At 37.2% G+C, this 14,397-nt stretch overlaps 1 protein-coding gene across 1 annotated transcript; it reads right to left on the reverse strand.

Moving 5' to 3' along the window:
• Positions 1-1,143: 1,143 nt before the first annotated feature.
• Positions 1,144-13,969, reverse strand: LOC127652388 (monocyte to macrophage differentiation factor 2-like). Its single transcript, XM_052138496.1, has 7 exons — positions 13,579-13,969; positions 7,510-7,591; positions 4,615-4,775; positions 2,140-2,214; positions 1,942-2,043; positions 1,560-1,629; positions 1,144-1,357 (listed from the first exon to the last, which is right to left on the reverse strand). The coding sequence occupies exons 1-7, from the start codon at positions 13,614-13,616 to the stop codon at positions 1,154-1,156; spliced, it is 732 nt and encodes a 243-aa protein (XP_051994456.1). The 5' UTR covers positions 13,617-13,969; the 3' UTR covers positions 1,144-1,153.
• Between the last annotated feature and the right edge of the window lie 428 nt (positions 13,970-14,397).

Here is a 14,397-nt window from a genome sequence, read left to right on the forward strand (position 1 = left end):
TGGTAAGGTAAATAAAGGTATATCTTACTGGGTTTTACAAACATCCAATCTAGTTTCAAAATTCAGCAAGGGCTCCTGTTAAATATAAAGCATGACTGGTTCCCAATAATAAATAAAGAAGCTCTGTGCAAGTCAATTCCACTTTTGTGGAATATTTAAAGCTCACTCAATATTTTTCTGAAGTACGTTGAAATGGCTTACACTGACACCTTTTGCCCTGGATGCTGCATCATTCAAACACAGTAGTTTTCAATTACCAATGCCATTGCAGAAATTCACTACGTAAGACAGGTATGTAATACAGTAAATCGGGATTAAAGTATTCCATCAATTAAAGTGTCCAGTAACGGCAGATGTTGAGATTAAGCCAGTAGTATTCAACCTGGTCATGTGATGCTAACATGGCTGCCCCCTTGAGGTGCTCCTGCCCCATGAAGAATCAAAGCGCTTTTATAAGGTTACTGATATGACTAAACTTTATATCTCACTTGAGTGGACATGATGTTATACATATGTTTCAAAATGACTATTTATTGCTTTGGAAGTAAACATTTTTTAATGAGGAAATAAAATACTGTGTGAATCTTTAAATCTCATGTGGATAATACCGTACATCACGTTATCTATTCTGGCTTTCCACAATCTTACAACCTCAAAGAAACTTAAGGATACATTGTGCAACACTTAGAAAAAACTTCTAATACACGCTATTTAGGTTACAAGATCACAGTAGTAGAAATACTTCAACATACATTCTACAATTTGACTTTTACATTATCATAAGTGCTGAATGAGAAAGTTTGATTGCTGATCAAGTTTATAAAACTAAAGGCATTATATGCATCTCTGTTAAAAGATCTGGAATGTTATTTCAAAAGTTTCATCGATATTACACAAGTTTTGTCTGTAAACACTGACATTTCCGACAGTACATTATGTCAACAGGTTAAGACTATGTCTGTTAAAACAGACTGGCCAGAAGGTGCTGAGCTATCAACTTTTTATTTGAAAATTAGAACGAAATAATTCTATAAAAAAATAGATTTTAGAACAACAGTACTAGGACATGCCCATCTATGATTAATATAGAGGGAGGCAAAGGCAACTCATGATCAAATAAATTGTCTTTTATAGATCAGGTCTTCTAGATCCGTCACCTGGATATTTGGATTTGGCTGGTGCTCGTTGCATACAAGTACCTCCAGATGGCGTAATAGTGAATGCCAGCCCCCACTGCCACAAAGACGTGCCAGATGGCATGAGCAAATGGGATGAGACCATCACTCTTGAAGAAGACAATTCCCAGGCTGTAGAAGACTCCGCCCACTGACAGCTCTAATATGCCCTCTCTGTTAGGCTGAAATAACATGGGCATAGATTTTAAACAGGTCAATTTCCACAGACACATAATGCCTACTTATATTACAAAACATTACATCTGTCTATAATAATATGTCTAGCACTTGGGAATGCCTTAAAATATATATGAAGGAATGCCTAATGTTACTATATTTTTAACAGAGATAAGATGCACATGCATAGGTGCCAGTCAGTTATACCATTGACAGAAGAACAACAGCAGGCACAGCTCCCATGGCAGTGTAGCACAGTAAGTCTAGTATCTTATTCCTGAAACATAACATAGCCATTTTAAAGTCAACATGAAACAATGTTTGCAACTTTGAAAACCATTTTAGTCCATAATCTGACATTTCTCCAAGTGATACAAGATATTAAATTAGTAAAAAAAACAATGTTGGACAGGACTCGATGTTATCCATTAGTGAGGTGGAGCAAGCAATTATATTTGGATAAAAATGTAACAAACAAAACATTTTCTATGTAATAGCTCTGTAGGTCCACACAATGCTAACAATCAACAATCAACTATCACATATTAGCTCCATAATCAATCACATTCTCAACCAAGTGGGAGCCTACTTTTCATGAAAGAAGAAGACATAGCCGGAACCAGCGCAGGCCATAATCCACACCAACCAGCGCATGTGAACAGCCCAGGGTCCTAGCTCCCTCAGGTTCAGCCTGCACACAACACAAACACACACTCAACCCTATGAGATCCCTGAGACAGAATGCTGATGGTGATGTTACTGACATCCACAACCATTATCTACTCACCAGGGCGCATATGATGCAGCTATGAAGAAATAGATCACCATCCTATCACACATGTGGAATCGCTCCTCCACCTTCCTGTTACAAGACACAAAGCAAGGTCATGGCCCTAAACTCAAAAAAAGATCTCAATTGTACTATTATCCCTAAATAAAAATGACACTCTATTCTCTTTTGTATACTGTTTGTAGTATAGCAACTCCAGCTGTAAAAACAGTTTGTACCTGTCAAGCCTAGCTACATCACAACTTTGTATTGTAGCATTTCTGACATTTTTAAAGGGTCCAGTTCGTCCAAAAATGAAAACTCTGTCATCATTTACTCACCCTGTTGTTTTAAACCCATTTGAATTTCTTTTGTGAAACATAAAAGGAGATTATCAGTTTCAGTCACCATTCGCTTTCATTGTATTTTTTACTTTCATACAGTGAAAGTGAATAGTGACTGGGGCTAACATTCTACCAAACATCTGCTTTTGTGTTCCACTGAATACTTAAAGTCATACATGTTTGCAAAGAAATGTAACTGTACTGTAAATTACAACATAATTGAACTATTCCTTTAACTTCTTATGATTAAAGTCACCTTCTAAATCCAAGTAAATGCAAGTTTAAAAAAATAAAAAAAAGGTGCGTGTTGCAACCCAAAAATACAGACCACATTGGAGTTCTGTTCTAGCTTAATTAAGACTCATTTTGTACTTTCTTTCTTATGGGTAATTTGGAACTGGCAGGGTCATGATTAAATCATCAAAGGAGAGGCTGATGACCTGCATGAGAAAACTGAACATGAACTGACAGGCCCATGTGATTACATCTGCAGTGTAGATGTGAATTCATCAGAACTGTCTTGTGTGACTGTTCAGTAGTCTGATAGCTGAAATCCAAAGTCCGTTGAATGTTTTCAGTAAATCTGCATTTACAACTGACAGTTGTGATTTTGCTACTCTTAACACAGAATATGCAAATACACCATATCTACAAAATAAACAATATTTTATATAACAAGGTAATTATTACAATATCACTGCTCAAAGAAAGTCCTCTACGCTGTTTATATTGTGTCGAAAACTACGAGCATGGAACCAGTCTTTATCTATAAAGAGCCATCATAAGCAATGAAATTAAGTAATCGGACATCTGTATGCCGGTAGATTCGACTACTCTTTGTTTTCAATAAATTCAGGGCTTAAGTAGTTAACGTTGTGTGGACATATGTAATTTCGAATGGCATGTGCTCTTATACTCCTGAGATTACTGTAAAAAATTACACAGCAATAACATAAATGAAATAAATTCTTTTTTAAATGCTCAGTGTGAAATACACACAACACTGCTAATTAATTAAGGAAATGTTCCTTCTGATCCTCTCCAGATACTAGGGTATTCTAAAAATAACTAGTACATAATTAACATTTATGTCAACATCAAGATTTACAGTGGCAAGAAAAAGTATGGGAACCCTTTGGAATTACCTGCATTTACAGTATGTATAAATAAAATCTGGTTTGAGCTTCATCTAAGTTACAATAATGAACATACACAAACTGTTTTTACTAATAACACACAAATTATTGAATTGTTCTTGAACATATTGAATACATTATTCAAACATTCACAGTGTTGGTTGGAAAAAGTATGTGAACCCCTAGGCTAAAGACATCGACAAAATCTAATTAGAGTCAGGAGTTGGCACACCTGGCATTCAATTAATTAAATGAGATTGGAGGTGTGGGTTAGAGCTACTTTGTGTTTGTGAGTTTGCTATTCACAAGAAGCATCTGCTGACATGGCCTTGCAAAATTGAACAAGAATTGTTGCTTTGCATAAAGCTGGAGAGGGTTACAAAGTTATCGCTAAGACCTTAGACATTCATCTGTCCACAGTTAGACAAATTGTCTATAAATGGAGATGATTTAGTACTGTGGCTACTCTCCCTAGAAGTGGCCGTCCAGCCAAGATGACTCAAGGGGCACACATTCAGAATGCTCAATGAGGTAAAAAAAAGAACCCTAGAGTGACAGCTAAAGACTTGAAGGTATGGTCACCATATATTACAAATTTTACATTCTCTCATTTATTCACCCTCATGTTGTTCCAAACCCACTGACTATGTTTATCTGTCAAAAACTAAAACAAAAAAGGAGATAGTTAGACCGAAACTTAGCCTCAGTCACCATTCACTTTCATTGCATCTTTTTTCATAAAATGAAAGAAATGTGACTTGAGTCTAATATTCTGCCTAACATTTCCTTTTGTGCTCTACCAAAGAAAGAAAGTCATTTGGGTTTGGAACAATATGTGTGATGGATTAAGTCAAACAATAGACCTGATGCCTTGTTTTGCTTTCATAAGCATTTCAAAAACTTAGCATGCCAATCTATTCTGCACACAAAAACATTATTTGACAAGTTCATTTAGAACTGCATTTATGATTGCAACCCTATGAACAGAAAGTCTCAGCTCTCAGATTACTGACCTGAGGTGACTTTTCTTCCAGGACACAGTATGGAACATGGTGGACATGATGAAGAGCCCAGACAGACCTGTACCATACATCCATGCAGAGATGGTCTCCCACTGTTCATCAGATAGGAAGTACAACACCGAACTCCCCAGGATGCTGGGAATTATCCAGAACTAAACAGAAGACAACCATCATTATGTTTCGCACGCACGGCTGAGGGATATTAGTTTAATGTCTGTAACCAAAATGTATATGATTTACAATATGTTGATCCACTTGCATTTGTTGGAAAAACTATGCCAACACCAAGTCCTACATAATGTATGTCCAGTTTGCAAATTGGATTACTGAAATTGTATCAGAGAAAGAGGAAACTGACGATTCTATTACATGTAGCTCTGACTGACCATCCTTGCATTTGTCACAATGTGTGTCTGATCAAACTTCATAAAGTCCCATGAAATCAAAATTGAAGTTTTAGTCCATGTCTGTTTGTTTTGAGGCCATCTAATCTACTTTACTTGTCAATTTTAACCAAATTAACTTTTAGCAGATATACACATTTAACATTTACAGTCTTTCTCTTCTGGAAAAACGAACCAGAAATAATGATGACTCATCTTGCACTCACTCATTTTGTCCAATAAAACGCTTTCTAAAATAAAAATGTCTCACCCCGTAATATCAACTATTTCAGACAAGCAAGAGCAAGTAGTAAATAATGTTCACGATTGTGACATAAACAAAAGGCTATTGGCCCGTAAAAAAAATAAAAGTGACAACCCTTTCAATATATCAGTCCCCAACTTCCTGTTTTAATACGTCAACACATGAAAGACAACTGTGCTCATCAAGCCATTCCATGGGGTCTTGAACATATCCCACAAGCCTTACTGATTTTCTATTGTAGTCCTCCAACATAATCACATTCAAAATCAACATGTTGCTTTCAAATGTACATTGAAATCGACTCCATCCTGCCAAATTTATTGACAAGCGCCATCCCCTTGAACACCATGGAAACCAGGAAGTATTCGCATTCACATAAACAATGGTGAGTGCGATTCAGAGGTTGCAATTTCTTTCTAAAATTACATTACGACTGACAGTTAGGTTTAGGGTTGGGGTTTTTATTAGGGTTTATGATTAATAAAATATGCATTCCTGTTGTTGACTGTATTACATTATTTACTACAATAAAAAAAAAAAAAAGCTTTTTAAGCCACTTTGGACCTTTCACCCAGAAATTGGAGCTCACACTGGGGGTTGTGATTTGGTTTTTAGGTAAATACAGACATGATTTCAACAGCAGAACATTCTATGGGCTGTTGCCAAATTAACACTGCGAGTCCTCTAGTTTACAGAAGAAAATACAGAAAACCAGGAGTTCAAGGCATCTATGACATACATCTATGCATCTTTGACACAACAACAGTTACCACTATTCGAACAAACATACAAAGGTAATTTGCATAGCATTTACATTTTTAAAACATCTCAAACCGTATACATGCTATAGACTTCAGTTAGTTCACTTGACGTGAATACTAATGAAGTATAAATGAATGTTGTTGAGCATTTATCCCACAGCCATATGAACCAAAGCCCCAGTGCAGTAGATGGCAGGATCAAAGAGGATTTGGTGTGTACTGAAAGTCTCGTGCAGTAGCTCGTGAACTGGGCATGCCAGATGTGTGGCTCTGAGAGGCGGGGATTAGAGAGTAGAATGTTATCCAAACAACATCACTCCATCAAGGCCATACCCAACATGTCCATAAAAAAGCTCATGGTGAACAAAAAGGAAGATCAAAAACAGAGAACTGACTCACGTATACAAAAATGTATAAAAGACAATGACTACATGATGACTGTGATCTTAATTTTGTGTATACCAGATATTATTTATTATTTGGCACTGACATTCTCTTATTTTTTGATGTATGTTAAGGAGTATTACGTCACACAATCTGTCATGTCTTTGTTACCTTTCTGATCCTTTTATGTCTAAGTAAAATGCCATGAAAACCTTCTCTCTTGACTACACCCTATCCATCTACCAATATAATCCCCCAAACCTCAGATTACACTTTTATGTTCAATACAGGCCAACCCATCCAGTTTCTATTTTGATGCAAATCACTTTATTTTCATTGAGGCTTCAATTCAGATTATTTCTTGATTCTACACTAAAAAGTGGTCACCTGCATTTTTACCTAAAGCAGCTAATGTTCTGACTCAGTAAATCAGTTAATCTAGATGTTTCCTCATGAAGCACATTTTTAGACTAACATTTTTGGTCCCACTTTATAAAAGGTGTATTTAACTACTATGTACTAAAGTTAAAATATGTACAGTAAAATGTGTATTTATTGTATAACTACATGTTGTTCTGAAAACTTCTCACAATATTCACTTTTACTGCTACTGAAGTTGAGGTATGGGTAGGTTTAGAATGGTTAGGGGTAGAGATTAGGATTTAGTTTAGGGTAGGGTTAGGGGTGAGGTTAACTACAAATGTAATTAAATGCAGGTAATTTAAATGTAAGTACAATGTAACAACACATATATTTACGTACATAATAAGTACATTATAGCAAATGCTTAAAAACATAGTAGTTAAAACCACATAATAATAAGTGGGTCCACATTTTGTAAGTGTACCTCATAAAAATGTTTTGTCAGGTTACCTATTAAATGTGCTTCATGTGGTAACATCTCAATTCACTGTTTTATTAAGTCATATTGTTTAATGTGACTAAATCAACCTGACAAATTAGGTTACACCAACAAAATGTCATTTTTATGGACCCTTGAGGTCACAATTGCAGGTTACCACTTTTAACAGTGTTACATAATGAGAACTCATTATGTATGAATTTGTGTGAGATAATAAGAAGATAGTCTTACTCCATGAGTGGCACAGTTGGCCGCATGCTCGTACTCAGTTGGCTGATATCTCTTGCTAGATGGCACCCGGTTGTTCATGAACCTAAATAAGAAAGTTTGATGAATTTGTAGTGCTTTCTCAAGCTTATTTTAAAATCCAAAGCATTCATTTTACAATTTCTTAAAGCATAGTGACCCATAATGACAAGGTCATGGTTTCGATTCTCAGGAAAAACACATACTGATAAAATGTATAGGCCTACCTTCAATACGCTAGAAACAGCTTTGCATTAAAGTGACTGCAGAATGAGTAAATGTAAATATCTGATGACTTCCAAGGAAAGCCTTCTTTAAATCATATATAAACTGTATTATGTATACATCTAGGAAAAGAGGACAGCTCGCAAAAGTTTTATTTCACATGTATCAAACTATTCAAAAGTGTTTTGAAGAAGTGATGCATATTTGTAAGCGTCTTAAAAACGATGGTTATCTCATATTCTAGCTTTAAACTACTAAGCTGAAGTGTGAAATATCTGCGTCACTATCGTCACCAAACAGAATTGCTAAAAATATTACTATTTTCCCTGTCCAGGGTGTCCCCCGCCTTTCGCCCAATGTTAGCTGGGATAGGCTCCAGCCCCCCGCGACCCTGTACACAGGATAAGCGGTTGACGATGGATGGATGGATGGATGGATTACTATTTTCTAACAGTTTCAAGAAAACTCCCCCTGTCTTATATTGGTTGTACAAACAGATAGTACCGCCCCAAACTCATACTTTTGTTTAAGCGAATGTTGCTGTGTCGGGCTGGATGGGTGACTCATACAAACAGAAGAATAGCACCACAGAGCCACACTGTTAGACTTGTAGGTGAAATCACCCTACAAATGGCTTACCAATAGTTGGCTCTGCATATTGAACTTGGATATGAGGAGAATTTAAAAAAAAAAGAACACACTACAGCTTTAAGTTTCTCAGTTGATTGTTTTAAAGGGGTCATGAAGTGATATTTTTTTTTATCATTTTATTATGTTCCCTGAGGAAAACTGATAATGTTATGAAAGTGTTTTGCACAAAATAAGTCACATTTTCCACCCTATTTTTAGCCAACTGACTGAAATGCATGGTTTTGGCCTAAGCGCCTCCTTAAAACTTCAACGTAAACGCCCACTGTTCTGATTGGCTAACATCATGCACTCTCTCAAATTCAGCAAACTCAAACAGAAGAACATCATAAAACAAAATAGCTGGTTTTGCACATTACACACATCCAACACATTGCATCTGAATATATTAAACTGTTCATCTCAAGCACAGCTTTTAACACTCTGCACCATAAACTATCAAAAAGTCATGACCTTTGAAGTATTCATGAATGAAACAATTTACTTATGATTTTGAAGTGTTTAACTGCCCCCTCCTTCAATAGCAGTTCCTTTGCAAAGCTTGAATCATATTTTGTCTGTTCATAAGCAGTCCATGCTGACATGAGCTGAAAAGAAATGCATATACATAGTCCAAAAAACTGTGAAATTCCGCACATATATAACGAAGGCGTACTGATGCGGAAACACACCGAAATGGTCGAAGATATCCATCGTCAAAGACGTCCTATGTTTACATACACCAACAAATATAAAATAGTGCAGATGGGCCGAAAGAAGCGTGACCATGACGTGTTTGTGCTCAAAGCAACACAGGCAGCAGCTGAATTAAAGAATTGCTTCTCCCTTTCAGAGTTGTAACTTGACATTGCGTCTTTTAAAAGCAGCATGAGATATGTATCAAGCAGTCAAAGATGTCTGTCTAGTGCATGAATATATTCAGAAATAATCTAAAATAGTCCAGATGAGTCCCCTTAGGTGTTATGTTAGGAATAGTTATCAACACAAGGCCTGCTCTCTTGACTTGAATTGCACGCCAGTCGGCGGGGCCAAGGGTGCAATGACGCATGTTATGGGATGTGTAAAAACAAATGAGCAATGTGTCATGATGTCATGAGCAGGCAGATTTCAAAATGAGACATTTCAGCAGGGTGGCAACTATAAATGCTCTTTTTAGACTGGAGAGGAGGTTTTTGAGTTCTGAAATGTACACTATGTTTATATAGTACAGTTACCTCTTATATGTCTAAATATCAAGGACATTTTATTCTCCATTTCATGACCCATTTAATGGTAAGTTTTACACCATCTCATTGACAGTTACTCTTGTAGCTATTTACAATGGTAAAGAAGGTAAAATCCTCAGTTATGTAAAAATCCAAAAATAAGATTATAATCTGAAAAAATGGCAATAGCAGTAGGTATAGTTTTACATTCACAAAATGAAATATCTTTCCCAATGCAAATGTGAATCCATCAACTCAATGTGGCTGTGACTCTTATAAATGGACCCATGCTTGACCATGTATCCCACTGTCATCAGTTCTGTTCCTCAAAAGTCTTATTTAATTGCCAGAACTGATGTCAAAGAAAGCAATGCAATCTTAAGAGTTAAAGTCCTTTCCTATGTAAGAGGTTCATTCAGACTAGAGGAAACCCATCCATCTATCCATCTTCAACCGCTTATCCAAAGTCGGGTCGCGGGGGCAGCTGCTCCAGCAGGGGGCCCCAAACTTCCCTATCCCGAGCCACATTAACCAGCTCTGACTGGGGGACCCCGAGGCGTTCCCAGGCCAGTGTGGAGATGTAATCTCTCCACCTAGTCCTGGGTCTTCCCCGAGGCCTCCTCCCAGCTGGACGTGCCTGAAACACCTCCCTAGGGAGGCGGCCAGGGGCATCCTTACCAGATGCCCAAACCACCTCAACTGACTCCTTTCGACGCTAAAGGAGCAGCGGCTCTACTCGAGCTCCTCACGGATGACTGAGCTCCTCACCCTATCTCTAAGGGAGAAGCCCGCCACCCTTCTGAGGAAGCCCATTTCGGCCGCTTGTACTCGTGACCTAGTTCTTTCGGTCATGACCCAGCCTTCATGACCATAGGTGGGGGTAGGAACAAAGATTGACCGGTAGATCGAGAGCTTTGCCTTTCGGCTAAGCTCTCTTTTCGTGACAACGGTGCGATAGAGCGAGTGCAATACTGCCCCCGCTGCCCCGATTCTCCGGCCAACCTCCCGCTCCATTGTCCCCTCACTCGTGAACAAGACCCCGAGGTACTTGAACTCCTTCACTTGGGGCAAAACCTCATTCCCTACCTGGAGTACGCACTCCATCGGTTTCCTGCTGAGGAAACGCATAAAGACCATGCAATACTCTGGTTCAAGAGTGTTAGGTAACCCTCTTTTTGAGGCATCAGAAGGGCATAATATGCATTCAGATAACCTTTTTTGAATTTTCTTGCATTAAGTGGTTGCCTAGCATCAGTAACTCAGTACCTCTTGAAAAAAGCTAATCCTGTTCGGAATGAGGTCTTTTATGCCACTTACATTGAGCCGCTAATGTATTGAGTGATTATGTCATTGTCTCCATGCCAACCTAAGGCTTGGGATTTTATTTGTTATTTTCCCCCAAACACTCTTTATCTGTGTGATTTAATTAATGTGCATGAGGACACAGGGAAGTGGGGTAGACTGCTAACCAGAATAAATGAGCCACAGCAAAGCTCTGCAAACCATCTTACTATGCCTCTTGATTATATTGCTTGATTATACTAGCTGTTACCAGATTGTTTGTCTTCAGCTGCAGCCTTATCAAAGAATGTTGTCATGTCTTTTCTTTTCCATAAAATGTTTCCTTTTTCTTCACATTGTTTAATGTAAATGTTTAATGTAGGTAGAAGAAAATGTTCTTTCACTTTCATATGTAATTTAATGAGACTATAAAAAGTGTGATTCAGGTGTGATGTGTGAACTATGTACACATAATTTAATTATAATACCCGAATGAACCTGAGATGCTAGTTCATGCAGAAATTTGCCTTGAAGTACCATAATCTTCTTTTACTATACTGAGAGAAAATATGTACTTAGATGTCAGAGCACTGCAGGGTTTTCTGTTCATTAACATGGATGAGTTCATTAAATAAATGTTTGGCATTTCTCCAGGGTTTAGCACCCACTGTGTCTCTGGTTGGCCTTCATAAAAAAATTACTTTCATACTGTATATGGCATTATCTGGGCCAGACCTGTGTAGCTGAACATCATTATAACAATGCTTTTAATCACATATATTTCCATTTTATCAAAGGCAGATCCATTTATCAATAATTTTTTTATAATAGGCCTACTGTCTTTATACTCAATACAATTAATAAAATCCAAACAATCAACTTCAATTCATGGGTCCGAACAATCAACTTCAATTCATGGGTTTACTTTATCTTAAAAAAAATAGATTCCTGCTTCTTATGGAACTGTACAATTAGACTGATTAGACTCTACACTCTCTGATAATTCAATACAGACTCTCAATCATCATTTAAGAAACAACATTTTAGCATATGTTTCTCAAAAGCAGAAACAAGTTAGACAATAGTTCAAACTGGCGTACAGTAAAAATATAGAGCTTTAAAATTAACGAGGATAGCATAGACTAGACTCTAGAGAATGTTATTTTGAGAGAATCTAAAATAACATTTTATGTTTGCATTTATATTGAAATCTCTGACCTTTGATTGCACACATATCTAGGCATATATTTGAGATCTTGTCTGATAGTAGAGAAAGTTGTTAAATTACTTGGGTCTTTTTTTCTCAGGGGAAAACTCTGACAGGCTGGAGACACTAAAAAGTATCTATTTGATATCCATTTAGTCTCATTGCATGTGCAGCTAAAGTGCAGGTATATTTGCATTTCTGTGGAGAATTAGGTTTATATAATGACAGACCTAGAATCAGTTATCATCTTTATTTGAGCTGTGCTATTGGTTGATCTAAAATTGAATCAATTTAAATAAATTATTAACAAAAGTATAAACAACAATATTATAGACAATCTGAGTTCATTCTATACTTGCATCTAGTTAACTCAACTTAAATCGGTAAGTTCACTCTACTTGATACAATGAAATGATTAGGGCTTTCAGTGTAGGAGAAACTAAAGATATTAAAGTGTAATGGGCATACAAATAAAATACATTTTTATATATGATGTGATACATTGATTCTGAGTATGTCACTGCCAGGCTGATACGCCTATATGTGAGAATTAGAAAATGCCCAGCTGTGAGACTCATCCAATGGCCCTTCACCAGTGACAGGATTCACTGATCTGGATGTTTGCACTTCAGACTGCCTCTACAGAAAGATAACACACAGCGCTGGGCTTGAGTTTGATCCAACTGTCTTCTCAAAAATGATTCAGTCAAGCAGTCAAATCTTTAATTTCATCATTCTCAGTCTGATTAAGTCGTTTGCAGGTAAGTTAATTAAAAGGCATTACACTGTAATAACTGATGCAGCTATTACAATATAACTGGCTAGACAAAAATGAGCACATGGGCTTCAGATAGAAATATGTCCAAAATCCCTTCAAATTCGATCTCAGTCTTTCGATAAGCAGGGACAATTAATTGAGTGATTTACTGTTGATTGTGCTAATCATTGTAGTATATTGTATAAGAGAAGATTAAAGGGCACCCTCTGCTTGGCCATTCTGAGAAGACGCTGAAGATTAAATGAAAGTGATCAGGTGATGACTGGTTGGGAATATGACTGAGAGTTATATAAAACTGAGATGAAACACAGGATCTACTGCAGTAGTAGTAGTACAGCTAAAAACCAAACATCTGAAGTTTAACCCCTCTCAACTAAATACATTTTTAACTAATGTTCTTTGGTTGTATGTGTATATTTCCTTATGCAAACAAAGAAGTCTATAACTTTTACATAAAGTTACAAGTGGAAGTATAAAAGAGGAACATATACAGTATTACATAACAAAACAATATAGGTGAAAATGCTAACATGGAATGAAGAGGAAACATAGTTTTAAAGACAAAAATAAAATGAGTGCATGTCACCCCACCTAGTAAATATCCCTTGCACTGGGAGGAAAGTTATCAAAAGACATATAATGCACTTACTGTTTGCCAGATATGCAATCTGACATTGACAAAACTTGTCCATGCATGCGATGTAATTTACCTGCCAAACTTCGTACTCCTAAAATCCATACTGTACATATTTGTACATGTTCGCTTCGGAACTTGCTCCTGAGTATATCGACTACTCACGACACCCACGAATAACAAACTCCGGATGTTTCAGTGTGCACGTGAAGACTTTCGCTGAGACACAGTGAAATTGGATTTTTGGAAATATCGTATTCACCGTCTCGCGAGTCGCGACCTCTCTCTCTCTCTCTCTCTCTCTCTCTCTCTCTCTCTCTGTGTGTGTGTGTGTGTGTGTGTGTGTGTGTGTGTGTGTGTGTGTGTGTGTGTGTGTGTGTGTGTGTGTGTGTGTGTGTGTGTGTGTGTGTGTGTGTGTGTGTGCGTGTGTGTGCGTGTGTGTGCGTGTGTGTGTGTGTGTGTGTGTGTGTTAGTACATAACGCTGTGCGCTGAATTTCATCCCGCCCCTTTCGGAACGAGTAAACTTTTAAGCATTTTCCCATCATTTGTTTTTTTAGCGGACATTGTTTTGCTAACATTTAGAAGCACATAAGACAGTCTCTCTCTCTCTCTCTCTCTCTCTCTCTCTCTCTCTCTCTCTCTCTCTCTCTCTCTCTCTCTCTCTCTCTCTCTCTCTCTTGTACGATCATGTTTAGTTTGCTTAAATGTATAATGTTATTATAAGTGAACGGTCTCAACTTCTAGAATCTGGGGGATGGAACTCTTGAACTCATAAACTCCCTTTTGTTCCACGTTAAAACTGATAATTATTTGTGTAACAAAAAAAAAAAAACGCAGTAACGCAGACACATTTTTGACCTGGCCGGCATATTTCAGTACTTAATAATCAAGGTT

Source organism: Xyrauchen texanus, chromosome 12 (genome assembly GCF_025860055.1).
Source record: "Xyrauchen texanus isolate HMW12.3.18 chromosome 12, RBS_HiC_50CHRs, whole genome shotgun sequence".
Lineage (NCBI taxonomy): Eukaryota > Metazoa > Chordata > Actinopteri > Cypriniformes > Catostomidae > Xyrauchen > Xyrauchen texanus.

Bases quoted from the DNA above. Each gene is read 5' to 3' on its own strand.
- LOC127652388 (XM_052138496.1), bottom strand. From the start codon at position 13,616: ATGTACAGTATGGATTTTAGGAGTACGAAGTTTGGCAG. The intron at 7,592-13,578 runs GTAAATTACATC...TTTCTTATTTAG, and splicing joins AGGAGTACGAAGTTTGGCAG to GTTCATGAACAACCGGGTGC. The intron at 2,044-2,139 runs GTGAGTAGATAA...TGTTGTGTGCAG, and splicing joins GCTGCATCATATGCGCCCTG to GCTGAACCTGAGGGAGCTAG.